Source organism: Neophocaena asiaeorientalis, unplaced genomic scaffold (assembly GCF_003031525.2).
Source record: "Neophocaena asiaeorientalis asiaeorientalis breed wild unplaced genomic scaffold, Neophocaena_asiaeorientalis_V1.1 scaffold258, whole genome shotgun sequence".
Classification (NCBI taxonomy): domain Eukaryota; kingdom Metazoa; phylum Chordata; class Mammalia; order Artiodactyla; family Phocoenidae; genus Neophocaena; species Neophocaena asiaeorientalis.
In genome coordinates this window covers 2934854-2948894 of record NW_020172591.1, presented here as the reverse complement: position 1 = coordinate 2948894, position 14041 = coordinate 2934854, and the positions used below count along the sequence as shown (strand labels likewise).

The 14041-nt window shown below is 46.5% G+C and overlaps 1 protein-coding gene across 4 annotated transcripts in view; it reads right to left on the bottom strand.

Annotated features, from left to right (window-relative positions):
• Positions 1-14041, bottom strand: part of NRP2 (neuropilin 2) — a 117529-nt gene that overhangs the window by 17569 nt on the left and 85919 nt on the right. Inside the window, exons 15-16 of one of the 4 annotated variants that reach the window (XM_024738351.1) lie at positions 13955-13990; positions 2823-4751 (exon numbers count right to left, since the gene is read on the bottom strand). In XM_024738351.1, the coding sequence (XP_024594119.1) occupies positions 4471-4751; positions 13955-13990 (317 nt within the window). In that variant the 3' untranslated portion in view covers positions 2823-4470. Of the gene's footprint in view, positions 1-2822; positions 4752-13954; positions 13991-14041 lie in introns of those variants that run through there. The other 3 variants (XM_024738352.1, XM_024738349.1, XM_024738350.1) reach the window with 3 other exon arrangements.

The following is a 14041-nucleotide window of genomic DNA, read 5'->3' as shown; positions in this document are numbered from 1 at the left end:
CCCAAAAAAAAAAAAAAAAAAAAAAAAAAAAAGAATGGCCAAATGTTATGTAGACAAAACGGGTAATGATGCTTGTCATTAGAGGAGAAAACAATGCTCTAAACATGGACATTCTGCTCTTTTCTCCTGCAGAGGACAGACAGTGACATCTAGACTGAGCCATCTGTACTGACAACACTTCCTGTAAGATCTGAAAACCCAGAAGCCTGTTTCCTTTACCACCACTTGGGCAGGTTTATAGCTGTAAGAAGTACTCCTTCCTGGATCTAGGTTTAGAAAGGAAGAAAAGCAGGATTCTGACAGAAATAGGATCTCCTGGACAAGCCCCTTTTCTTGGGACCTTTAGGGATGTTCTCAGACTCCGAGGAAGGCTCCTGGGTTGATGGAATGCTTCTAATACACCCCACGAATAGGGAGTGATGGAAAATTCTTCCACCACCTCTTTTGACCACCATCTAGAAACACTGAATAGCTGGGAGGCTGTCTTTCCTAGATTTTTTGCCCCTAATACCCCTCAGATAGAAATATTTTATATAACTATATCACTAACTACTCAAGAAAGAGAACCAGAAGAAAAATACTCGTCAATAAGCTCTGGCTTTTGAGTAAGTTTCCCCAAGTCCCCCTCCTCAAAGTTGTTATAGAATTGTTCCTTTTATAAAATGTTCTGCCATGATATTCCCAGGTTCACAGTAATCATATTATTATCTTCCTTACTTGCTCCAAAGTCTGGAATATCTTCGGGCCTGAACATGCTACAAGTTCCCATTTTGTCTGGGAAAGTGCTCATAAATTGGAGATCGACGTCCCCGTGGAAGTAATCGTTTGGTAGGCAAGGCGTAAGATGTCACTACTTCTTCTCCAAAGGAAGCTATCTGTCTCTGCAGAGATGAGTACATGATTCAGCTTCTCTCATCCCACCTGCCCCCCCGGGGGCCCTTTGAAAGTAGAGTCCAATCTCCGGGGATTTGCCATCAAGGGAAATTTTGTGGAATCACATTGAGTAATTTAGCACTTAGCAACTTTTGCAAAATCCCACACCAATCATAAAAATTGGCTCAGCTGCACAAATTGGATAAAACTCCTAACAAGCAGTAATAAAAAATAAAAGAAGGAGAAGCTGGCATTCAGCCTCAAGGAGAACCTACCTCCCACAGAAATGCCCTGTGGCTCAGAAGGCGATGTACAAACTTTGGAAACATCAGTTCTTTCACAGCCTACGTTTCAACTTTGTTCTCTCAAGCCAAGGTGAAAAAAAAAACCCCAGATGTTTGTATAAAAATATCATCACTTTATTACATTCCACACAATACACATTCAAATAGTTTCCAACGTCCACAAGTTATTTTGACACACAGGCAACTGAGCAATGCAAGAGATGTCACAGTTATAGGGCGAGGGGATAAGAATAGGAAGTAAAAATCTTTAAGTTTTCTTGTTTTGTTGTTGTTCTTTGGTAATTTTCGATTATTCAGGTGTTTACTTGCCTGCTAGTTTCATTTTTAAAGACAGGGTCTTCTTAAAGATGGGATATCAACCTCAGAAATATTACTGGATTTCCTATCCTATTCTGGCTTTAATCCCAAAAATGTGGGACAAAGGAAAAGACAATTTATTTTCAGCATTCTGTTTTGTCAATGGCAATGCTATGATCCTTTTTATTCTTTCTTCTGCCTTCACTGGCAATTAGGGGATAGCAATTGCTAGCGTAATACCAAGGAAGGGATTTTTAACCCAGAGGTAAGGGTTTCCCCTCCTGGAGCTGTTAACATGAAAGCTCTACTAAGGCAAATACTGTACCAGCCTGAGCTAGACCTTCAATTCATTCATTCAGTAATTTTTTAATAGTTGCCATCACCTCTTTGTCTTCTGAGAAGCAGCTCTAAACATGCATGCGTGCATTCACCTGTCCGGTCTATTTTTCTTAGAAGAGAGGGACCCTTCCCTCCCTCCATGAAATACAGATTTTGCTTTTTAAAGCTGCAAGGCATGACATTTAATAGAAGAGCTTCCCTTTTAGCATAGTACCTGGATAATACTATGAAAGTCACTTGGGCTGCAAGAGCAGAGAGAGGGAGAGACAGAGAGAGAACTGTGACATCCCCAGCTGAAGTGCATCATGGGAGTCACAGAGATTTGAGCAGTCTCATATTCTCAACGACAGCATGTACATAAAGGTGATGCCACATGGGGCATCAGATAAAGATACAGCAAATTTCACAAAGTTGTTGTCATCTTCTTTTAAAGAAGGGAAATCCTCAAGGGTGTATGGTAACTCAGACAGTTCCTACACTGGCTAGACTTTCCAGGTGGAATTTCGGAATACCCTGACACCACGCCTCCATGGGGTGCCTATAGGGATGTCAATCATTTCAAGGGATGCCTGACCCCAAATGCATCACTGGATACAGATACCTGAGACAAAAAGCCCTTAGTGATTGGCATGGAAGTCATCACAAGGTATCCATGGTATCCTGCCACCCCTCCTCCCTCACTCCGTCTTTCTTCCTCCATCTTCAGCTGGGGTAAGACACTTCTTGAAATCTCAAGGTAGCTCATGCTCTAGCCTTTCATCTTTTTTCCTGGCAGGGCTGCTGTGGTTGAGACAGACCAGCTCTTTGAAATAGAATAAGAGTGGGAGAGCACCATTCTTTCAGGAGGATGAAACAAAGCAGATGCAAAAGTGAGTGTGTGTGTGTTGGAGGGATCTATGTGGATATCCCGAAAGAATGCTAAGAGTCTCTCTCTCCCAAGCAGCCAAAAAAAAAAAAAAAAAAAAAAAAAAAAAAAAATCATTAGTATTTTGTTCTCAGAAGGTACCTGGAGGCTTTCAGCCCAGGCAACCATCTTTGGAGAGAATCTTACACTTCCTCAGTGGATTCCTAGCAGGAAGGTGAGAAATAAACACCCCCAAAACTGAGCCCCAGTACACTGAGAATCTCGTTAAAATAAGCATTTTCTATCAATGAAATTGACTTCATTATCGAATCTATCCTTCGTAAATATCATTAGGCAATTTACCTCTAATATCCCTCTCCCTGCGCTGTTTAGAGAGGACGAACGGGCAGCAAAGTATTTATCTTCATCATACCTTCTCCTGACGACGCAGCAACATCTGGAAATGCCAGGCCAGCCTATAAGGGTGTATTTGCCAGATGCCATGAACGCTTTAAGGGGTAGTACACTGGTACATTTTAGAAAACTGATAACTTTTTATTCTCTCATAATATTCAAATAAGTCAGGTGAACAGCCATATATTTTAGTGGCTATACATTCAGGTACCCATTTACACCATGAAAGGAAAGCAAATGACCCCTTTCCCCCCACATTTTACAAATGCTATTACAATGATCAATATGACACCAAAGAATACGTTTTTTAACCTTCTTGCTCTATCCCATCCTAAGCAGGGCACAATGAATGCCCAGGGGGTGAGGACGTTTTTTAAAGACAACATTTCATCCTTCCTTCTCCCCCCTCTCCTCGTGCTCTCAACAAGCTACTGCTTTTCCTGCATCAGTCTCAGATTTGTTATTCTCTATGACTTATTCCAAGATTGGACTTAACCAATAAAAGCTAAACATTCATTATGAGCTTCTCTTTTATAAGGCAACATGAGACAGATTTGCTTCAGTGCTGGAAGTAGAGATGCTTCCACACGCACCCAATGGCTGTTGTCACGTGACTTCAAAGACGCCCGAGACAGGACAAGGGGTCATGTCTGAGTGCAGTGGGGGAACCTTCCTCTTGGGTCAGGTGGGTTGGGCATGGGGATAGGAACGAGAGGGGCCACACTCCTTTGCACGTGGCCTCTAGTTTTTTAGGTACCTGGAGATGACAATGGTAGCCGACAGAAACCCAGCCAGAGCTAGATAAGGCAACAAAAAGCTTCAATCTCTTCTCCAAGTAAACAAAACTAGTACAGTATATTATTTTCTGGAACATGTACCCCCGGAGAAGTAACACAAGAGTTAAAGGGGTCCCTCTCTGAACACACCCACACCCCCACCCCCCGCAATGAGCCAGTCTCTCTCTCACACCCACGCACACACAGAGCTAGTCACACGCGCAAATGTATACCATGTACAAACACACAGATCCGGGTCTCCCCTCAAGTCTCCTGGCAGACTGACTGCCCACTGAGAGGAGGGATGGGATAAGGCAAGGGGAAGAAACAGGGAACCAGTCTCTGGAAGGAAACCAGCTGAGCCTTGAGTGGTGAAGTGCTTAGGGGTGTATCTCTTCTCGTATTCCAAGATGCAGCATTGGAATCAACAAAAGGAAAACAAACAAACAATAGAACCCAAGGAGAATGGTCGGGATGGATACGAGCGCACAGGGTTTGGGCCCCGAGAGAGAGATGTCTGAGCGTTCACACAGAGACTAGGCGAGGAGAAAAAAGTGCAAAATCGAGGCAACGTGTTTGCAGTCTTTCTTGTTTGTTTTGGGTGCCGTCCTTGCTTCGGCCCTCAGCAGTGCGAGCTGCGGTCTTGCTCTAGTTTAATGGTTAGGGTGGGCTCCACCGCCAGAGGGGCCCCGTTGGTGTAGTGGGAGGTTTTGTAGGTGATGGAGTGATCGGTCTTCTTGGCCGCATAGCGGAACCGGTGGTAGTGGAGCACCAGGGCCAGCGCGACGGAGACCAGCACCAGCACGGCGCCCCCGGCGGCCATAACGTAATACCAGTAGGCTGGGATGGGCTGCACGGGCACCGTGTCCACTGTGGGCTCGGTCCCCGGTAGGAGGGTGCCCCCTGGTGGAGAGACACAGAAGAGTGTTGCTAGGCTGAGAGCATGCAGACTAATCCAAATTTAATTAAAAAAAAGAAAAGAAAAGAAAAGAAACACACACATGCTTTGGAGTGGAGAGGAAAGGGGACAGGGGAATACGATGGTCCTGAGTAGTGTGTGCCAAACACTTTTCAATGGTTGATGTTATTTCCTACTTACAACCGTATGAGGTAGGTACTGTCAGACCCATTTTACAGGTGAGGAAATAGAGGCTCAGAGAGGTCAAATGAATGGTTATACGGCAAGTAAGTGGGAAGTTCGATATTCAACCAACCAAGAGCTGTGTGATTCCAAAACTCTTTTCTTCTTTCTGTTAAACCACAATTACTGTATAATATATAGAAGCATTATGATTCAAACACGTGTGCGCGTCCATGCGCGCACACACACACACACACACACGCACACACAGAGGAATACATGCAAGTAAGTGATGCTGATATGACTTCTGGGATTCCATAGCACTGATTCTCCGAATGCGCGGAAATACAATATTTGGTCTGGCTGGCCAGCGTTCTCAAACAATGTATTAATTAGGCTGGCTAGACTTGAAGGGGAATTCCACTTTGGTTTGCCAAGGCTTCCATGCCCACCGAAAATCAGCCTGGTCTTGTCTAAACAGGTCAATTACCACCGTCAAGCAATGAGTACCGCATCTTCATTTTTTTAATTGAATGGAGGATTTAAAAAGCTGATTGGAAGGAAGTTGCAACCAAGAAATGTGAGTGCAAAACGATAGTAGGTATGTGAGAGCGAGAGTAAGTGAGAGCAAATTCTAATCACGGAAAAGACAGAGGACGGAAGAGAAGCTAGCAGAGGATTTAGAAGGCAACCACAATCACTGGCTAGCCTCTGGTTGCCATGGAGATGATGTTGTAGATTTAAGCCCAGGGTAACTCTGGGGAACGGCTGGCTAGAGTCCCATTTGATGTAAAATGGTGCTACAGCTTGATTCTCCCAACCATTCACATCAGATGAGAATCTGGCCCAGAGTGGGGCTAGGAGATTTTGAGCTTGCCAAAACCAGACATGATCCTTACTTCTGAAAAATGGTGTATGCTTAACCTATGAAAAATTCCTCCTAGCTGCCTCCATCAAGTAGGGGTGGCCAGAAAGATGTATCCCCTCCATCCATGCGATACCCCAGGTGGGAGCCACGGGCAGGAGGTGCTGCTGCCCTCTCCGTGCGCCGTTGGTCCTACTCTGTGGGTGGATCTCTGCTCAAGATTCAGACAAGCCTCATTTATATTTTCACGCCTCCCTCACGAGATGCGGAGCTCTCAAGCAGAAGAACTCGCTCTCATCTTGGTTTCTACCTCAGGGTATGCACCAAGAAGGCTCTCCATAAATGCTCGTGATGAAAAGACTGAACTGAGGTGAAGATTCCTATTTCTCTTTTTTTTTTTTTCAGTATGCGGGCCTCTCACTGTTGTGGCCTCTCCCGTTAGCGGAGCACAGGCTCCAGACGCGCAGGCTCAGCGGCCATGGCTCACGGGCCCAGCCACTCCGCAGCATGTGGGATCTTCCCAGACCGGGGCACGAACCCGTGTCCCCTGCATCGGCAGGCGGACTCTAAACCACTGCGCCACCAGGGAAGCCCTCCATCTTTTAATCATTTCATTACTGTAGCTGCGAAAGCTCCCTTCCTCCTTTCCTCCTTTCCTCCTTCCCTCTCTCTCTCTGTGACCATATTGAAAATTATGCGCAGAAACTGAAAGAGAAAGCAAGGCACTGAAAATGGCTCCTTGAAATGGCCAGCTCGCGAGTCACAAGGAACTGGTGTCAACTCATTATTCAGGTCACCCAGAGTGTCTGCTGCCTGGCAACCATCCTGCCATTGGATTTTCAAGTGGGCTCAGAAGAATGCACGAGCAGCACAAAGTGTGCAGGGATGGGCTCCAAGTTCCTCTGTGCCACCGCCTCTCCACGGTGAAACCCATTCTCTAATGAGGCTGCAGCTCACCGTGAGAGGAAAGGAAGGCGGTAAATCCGCAGGGATTAACTTTCCCTTCTGAAGCGCCTGACTAGACCACAGAGCAGGAGCACAGATTTTTGTCAAGCAGAAAACTGTCACAACTGCTCACGTTCTCACCCACACCGCATAGCCTCGGTTCAAAGGTTTGCTTTCCCTCAGCCAAAATGCTGGTTCTCAACATTAAGTACATCCCCTAGGGCTCAACGCGCCGGGGCTGGGGCCTTCGTGTGACTCCTAAAGTGTGGCTTATGATAGAGACAAAGTTGGGGCACGGTGGGGAGGATCTAGGGGACCCGGTGGAGAAGAAGAAATCGCATTCTGTGCATTACAGACTCAGAATCAGAGACAGACCCCTTGCCTCAAGTTCTGCTCTGCTTTGGAAGACAAACCCCACTTTATTATAAAGCCCTCTTCCCCTTTCCCGCTAACGCTCCCCTCCCCAGAAATGATTGCCATGTAGAAAATTTTAGTGACAAAAGCCATTTGGTGGATGTCACGTTGGTTCCTTAAACTTTTTCCTTGGACAGTTGTTTGGAGAAATGGGAAAACATACTATACAAATTTGTGCTTTTATTGTTAAAGGAGTCAGAAAAGAGAGGATACACCTAACACCTCCTCTCACCTCCCTCAGGCAATTTTTGATGACCTGCAGTTCGGGGCCAGAGTTTCTTAGGACATTCTCCAGCTAAAGAGACTCAGCTCCCACAGGCTGGTGGTTCGCTGGTTTGGAACCTGGCTCTGTGGCAGTCTTCAGGGGCTGTGTGCTAATGAGGCTGTAGTTTGCTAGCCAGAGACAAGGAAGGTGATAGATCCATAGGGGTTAAATCCCCTTTCAAAGTGCCTTTGCAGATAACAGCAGCAATCCCAGGAATGTCTGATGGATGGATGGATGGATGGATGGATGGGTGGGTGGATGGGTGGGTGATTAGATGAATGAGTGGACAGATGAATGGAGGAATGAACTTTGGACCTACATTCAGATTCCCTGGAAAAAATGTTGATGACCTAATGGTACTTCATAGAATAGCTATTCTTGGAAAGTGTTAGATCCTCTTAGCTCATACCATGCCTCTGTGTCAAATTGCAAAAAGGTGCCCCCTTTGGGCAGATGCTGCCTGCACCAGGTACCCAGGTTGGTGAGTGGCTGCACTTTAGCCCCACTTGACCCCCTCAGCCATATGGGATGGCTGGGCCTTTGCTTCACAACACAGGAGCCAGGGCCACGTCCCCCAGGATGGCAGAAAGAATGCAGGTGACTTCAACCTTGCCCAGCACTGGTGATGTGCGGACCTGAATGTCCCCTCTGATTGTTCTCATGTCCCCCACTTACTCACATACCTTGTTTTCCCCCCAACTGCAAAATGCTTTCAACGCCTCTTCTATTTTCCATTAATTTCTACCTTCTAATTTTCCATGAAGTTTTCTCATCGTGTGAGATAATGAGAAACAGAAATTTAAATAGTCAGTAACTCCAAGTGTATTTGCAAGGTCGAGCAGGCTTCCACCTGCAAAGTTCTGAGCCACCTGGAGAAAGCGGTAATGTGAAGGTGGAGAATTTGAAGTTTGAGAAACAAATTCTAAGAAGCCATGCATGGAAGGAAAATATGGGGGAAAAAATGACACTGCCGGTAGCTTTCTTCCATTCCTATTGTGCAAATAGGGTTACAGAATTAATAAGCAATTGGGAAATGTGACCATAACTACAACTATAATGAACGGACACTTCCGGGGTGCCGGGCATTGGGCTATACGGTGAATCATCTTTATTCTTCATGACTTTCAGATGGGAGAGCTGAGAACCTGAGAGGATAAGTGATTTTTCTCCCAGTTCTACCTGTAGGAAACTGAGGCGGGGGGGGGGCACACAGTGAAACCCTAGAGATGGCCCAGAGCCCTCAGAGGAAGCTCACACCGCTGGGAAGTGGCAGGGTCAGGACGGGAAGCACGTGGACCAAATCCTCCGCCTGTGCTGGAGCCCAGAGGTCAGATAACCAAATCTGGCTCACTGCCTATTTCCGCACGTCTGGGAACACGCCACCCTCACTACATATGGCTTCTGGCTGCTTTTGTGCTACAGTGGCCACGAGTAGTGGTGACACAGAGTGTCATAAAGCCCAACATATTTACGATCTGTCCTTTTATAGAAAAAGTGTGCAGACCCCTGTTCTAACCATGTAGGGATGGAGCACGAAGCAGCCCTCCCCCTTTCTGCCTCTTACTTCTGTTGGAAGCGGTCTGAGGACTGTCTCAGTCGAGTTCTCACTGAATCACCGGAAAGAGACAGCATCTCCTACAGCTAAGTTTATGACATGTCCTTCGGACCTGGAGGAGTCACCCAAGTTTCCAAAAGAAACGTTTCGAAAGACACCAAAGGTAAATCATCTCTGTCAGAGGGGAACAAACAAGAAGGCTCGTTGGAAATCAGAACTGTTTCAGGCCTGGCCTGTCTGCGGTCTTTTATGCATAGGTTGAAAACGAAGAGCTGGTGAAGGGGCATTTCAGATGAAAGCCTTATGTAATTTGTGAGATTAAACAAACAAAAGAGAAGACTGGCTCCTCTAGAAAAGTTTACAGAAGAGAGTCGAAGAATGTGGTCACGCCCACTGATCTGTGGGGAAGACGAATGTAGAAGTGCAAAATTTCCCTGTGAAATGACCCTTCTGGGTTGCCTTGCACTCGGTGTGTGTGGGGATCACCAGGTTTCCACTAGGTTAGCAGGAGATCTGGTGGTCTCCCACATCTGTCTAAACACCCTTAAACTCAGATCTGTGGCTGGCTGAAGGCTCAGACACTTGTCCTCTCTTTGGTGGCACTCAGGCTACTTCTTTTATTTATTTATTTATTTCTAACATCTTGATTGGAGTGGAATCGCTTTACAATGGTGTGTTAGTTTCTGCTGTATAAGGAAGTGAATCAGCTATACGTATACATACACCCCCATATCCCCTCCCTCTTGCGGCTCCCTCCCACCCTCCCTATCCCACCCTCTAGGTGGTCACAAAGCACCCAGCTGATCTCCCTGCGCTACGCATAGGCTACTTCTTTTAAACTAAGGCTTGTCCTTCTGGTTCCTGGAGAGAGGAAAAGTCAGCGAAAAGAAATTCCTTCTCCCCTTAGAGAAACTGACGTCGCAGCTGTTTAGATGAATGGCAAACGTGCGGGGGGAGGGAGCGCGTCAGGCCTCTGTGACTTGAACCTCACAAAGGATGCCTCGGCGTCCCCTCAGGCGAGCAGCCACAGCTAGGCAGTGAGCGGGTCACACACTTCTCATCTCCAGGCTTCCCGGCTCAGCAATACCTAGCCCCGATCTGGCAGCTGGGCACGTCAGGGGGAGGGGGTCAAGGAGAAGGAGTCACACCCCACAGCTGCCTATCTGGAGCCCTGGCAGGGTTTAGGAATACTCCGCCTTCCATCAGAGGATTACTGCAGGAACGCCATTAACCCTCAATGTGTTTCGCAACTGCTTCTAGTGGAGGGAGCCCTGGGAGGGAGGGACGCCAAAGAAAGAGGGAATTTGAGGCCAACCCCACGTCCTGTACCCTGGGATGTGGCTCATCACACTGGGGGACAAAGCCTCGGGAGGCAGGCGACTGGTAGATCAACCGGGGATGAGGGTGCGGACAGAGAGATGGGGGCGGGAAATGGCGGAGGTGGGACGGTTGGTACCAAATAAACAGAACTGAAAACCTGATTCATAAGGTCAAATCCAAGCCAGCTCTGTCATTAGCTCAAAATGGGCCCCCTCTTTGCCCAGGAGATAGCCTGTGCTGTCCACTTACTTCTGGTTTTACCTGGTTGAAAACTGCCGAGGACTGCACAAGGTGAGACCCAAGAGATGGGCCCGACAGCCCTCAGAGCTGGTCTGAGGCATAAAACCCATGTTCACAGGCTTCAACAGGAGCTACTGATGTTCCTTTTAGCATCCATCAGTGGTAGACGCAGCACTTCTGAATCCTTCACTCTCACTGCCGCCCCCCCACCCCACCCCGTGCCTGGGATTTCCATGGGTCTCTGATGGGTAGGGTACCAGACTCTGTCTCTTTGCTCCTGCTTTGTTCAAAGCCCACAGCCTCTAACACGAATAAGAACTCTTGCTTCCACTGCGACCTGCTAAAAATAACTGGCTGGTTAACAACTACAGAACTCTGATTATGGGCTTTATATATTTTTACTGGCTTCCTCATTACTCTTTTTACTTTTATTGAAAGAAGAAAGTGTTGGTTAAGAAAAAATAATCCATCACCTTAATTACACTCCTTTTTGGTTTTCCCCCATCCCCCGACCCTTACACACAGTTTTTCATTTGTAAAAGCTCAAATTCTAGAACAAGATACATGACGGCACTTTGTCTATAGTCAGTGATTTAAAAGAGAAAAGAAAGAAAGAAAAAAGAAAAGCACACCCAGGCTACATTATTTAGAACAACAGCAAAAAACGTCTCTTTAAACATCACATGACAACACAGCTTATTCACTCTCTCCTCCTCGCCCCTTCTCTACGTGGCTCTCTTTTTCTCCGTGGCTTGTTTCTCCTCACTACTGACTCATACCCTGGTATGCAATCAAAGTATACACCCCAAGCAGAAGACACAAGGCGATTTGGATTAAAAGAAAATGTTCTATGGCAAGAAATGAGTAAGAGGCAGAAAATGAAAGACACTTCAAAATATAAAAGATTAAGACTATCTAATAAGCCCCGGTCCAGAGGCCACTTTTGTTGCATTTCCTTAAAGATTTACCTGGTACACATAGATCTCTCCTAAAGAACAAGATTGCTTCTGTCTCGTGGTTAATATATAATGGAAAAGAAAAACAACTTCAATTCAAAAACACATACTAACAGTGTATACGCCTGTTGATAATATTGTTTCACCATCAACTTTCCCTATCCTGCTTGCCCAAACCTGATTTCTCTGTTTCTCTTTTTGAGTGAAAGCCTGGTTTAAGCCCCAAGGAATCCACACCCCAGCAAGAGAGGGCTGCTGCTGCCCTGACCAGGAGAGGTGAGTAGGTTAGATAGAGCGAATGGTCCGCTTTCCTCGCCCAAATGGAAGGCTTCGCTCAAGTCAAAATCCAGAGGTGCCTGCTGAGGTCAGAGGCGCCTCAACCCAACAGAATCCTCCTTGGCCCTGGGTTCATCTGGCTACCAAGTCAGAGTTCCGTGTAAAACTTGCCGATGTAATTGAAACTGTCCATTGTCAACTGCTATCCTGCTCTTGACTCCTTAGCCGAGTCTCTGCTCCCCACAGCTTGGTTTCCTCCTTCCAAAGATGTTCGTTATTTCTCAACACAACAGCCGTGGGCCAATCCATGCCACTCGCGGGCTGCCTTTGCTTAACCCCCAAAGCAGCCCATCGGGAGTGCACTGGAAATTCTTACCTTCGAGTCCCTAAGCCCAGTGTTTATTTTGGCTAAATGAACACTGAGGCTCTGAGGCTGTTTTATTTATATATATATATTTTTTACAAGAGAACATGACTGGCCTGTGACACTCATGGTAAACACAGCCTCCGGGACAGCACGTGTGCCCTGGTTTGTTTATTCTTTTACAGAAGCAAAGCGCTTAGCCACCGTACGTGTCATTCACGGACCCAGACATGTGTGCTCACACAGCACAGCGTCTGCAGCACGGGCTGTAAGTCTGTAGCCAGCCTTTCCCGGGAGCTTTGAGTCTCAACAATCAAAGTCATGTGAAACAACATAAGCAAGTTTCACTGCCCGAGCGTCCACGTTACCTTGGGTCCCGAAAGTTAGAACTTGAATTCAACTGTACTCCAAGCCGTTCAGTTTTGATCTCAGCTTTCCTTCCAATACTTTTAGATTCACATTAACATAAATCTTACACCCAAGGAGCACCATCAAATGCACATGAATACTCTTAAATGTGCAGCAGGGCGGGGGGAGTGAGGATGGGGTTTAGGAGGCGAGGGAAGGCGAAAAAGAAAGAAAAGATATTCTACATAGGTAGGTCTGCCATTCCCGGTGCTGCTGTCCTCTTCCTCAGCTACTGTCTCAGGGCTGTGGCTGAGGAGTGGCAAACTGGGTGAGATGATGTGGAGTCAGAGAGCACATCTAGGTGGCAACCCAGGAAGTCATCTCTCTCCAGCCAGGAGCTGGACAGATTACTGAGACTGAAGATAATGAGTCTAGACTTCAGACACAAAAATGACTTCCCTTACCTGTGAAATGCTGTCACCTGTGGGGTTAAGGCCAGCCAATACAAACAGGGCACCGAAACCCTCACAACGGTTTGCATAAAACAGGTTCCGTCCTTAGGTGAGGGTGAGTGTCTCTGAGTGCGCTTTCCCCCGCAGCCAACTCAAGTGAAGCATTTATAGAGTGGCTTCTAAATGCTTAGCATTGGAACCCGGGTGGAAATGTTAGCAGTGTCAGCCAGGAGGACTGCAAAGAGGGTGAAATGTGAAATCCACTGCAGTAAACAGCACAGACATTAGCATCCCCAAGTTTGGAGATCTTTCTTCCCTCCCGGGATAAGGCAAGCATCACACATTCCTATTTCTTTGCCCTGCTCTCTATTTACCTTATTAGGGATAAAATGCCCTTTTCTGTTCTTCCGTCTTGTATTTCAAGTGCTCTAACTCCAGTCACCGAATGAGCCTCCTTCTTCCCTTAGACACCAGCTCCTGAGTTTTGCAACTTTCCCCCCTTTGGATTATCATTCCTTGTGTGTTTCCCCTAACTTTCTTCCTTCACAAAACTGCCCACCAGTGTACCTCACTGAGGGTTAATTGAGACCGCTGCCTTGGTACCCTGTGACTGGAAAGAAACCATCTTCAGGCGAAAATAAATCATTGCCACCTCATTTCACTTTTAATTTACTACTGGCTTTTTTTGTTGTTCAGTCTCCCCACAGCCTCTCGTTTCTCACCACTCATGCATGTTCAGCCTCATTGCTCTCCGTTGGACAGTGCAAGGCTGAAAGGTTTATCTGTAACCTATTTGTCTCTATTACAGGTTTCTAAACTTTAATTAAAGAAGAGACAGCGAGGATCTCAATCCCCCTTTCCCTGCATCTACAGGTGTTGTTGGCGCCACCTAGCGGTGAGAAGGTGTGGCATCTATTTTCTCTTGTGAGCTTTGTCAAATTTGGAGGCTTACTGCCTCCACCAAATTCGTATCACGTGGGGGGAAGGAAAAGGCATGCAGAAATTTAAAAAGAACTTTTTTTTACCTTGAAAATCCTCACCTGCAAAAGCTGAGATGGGTTCTGGAAAAAAAACAGAAAAAAGTTTGAGTTAGATAAGGGGAAGAAATAGGG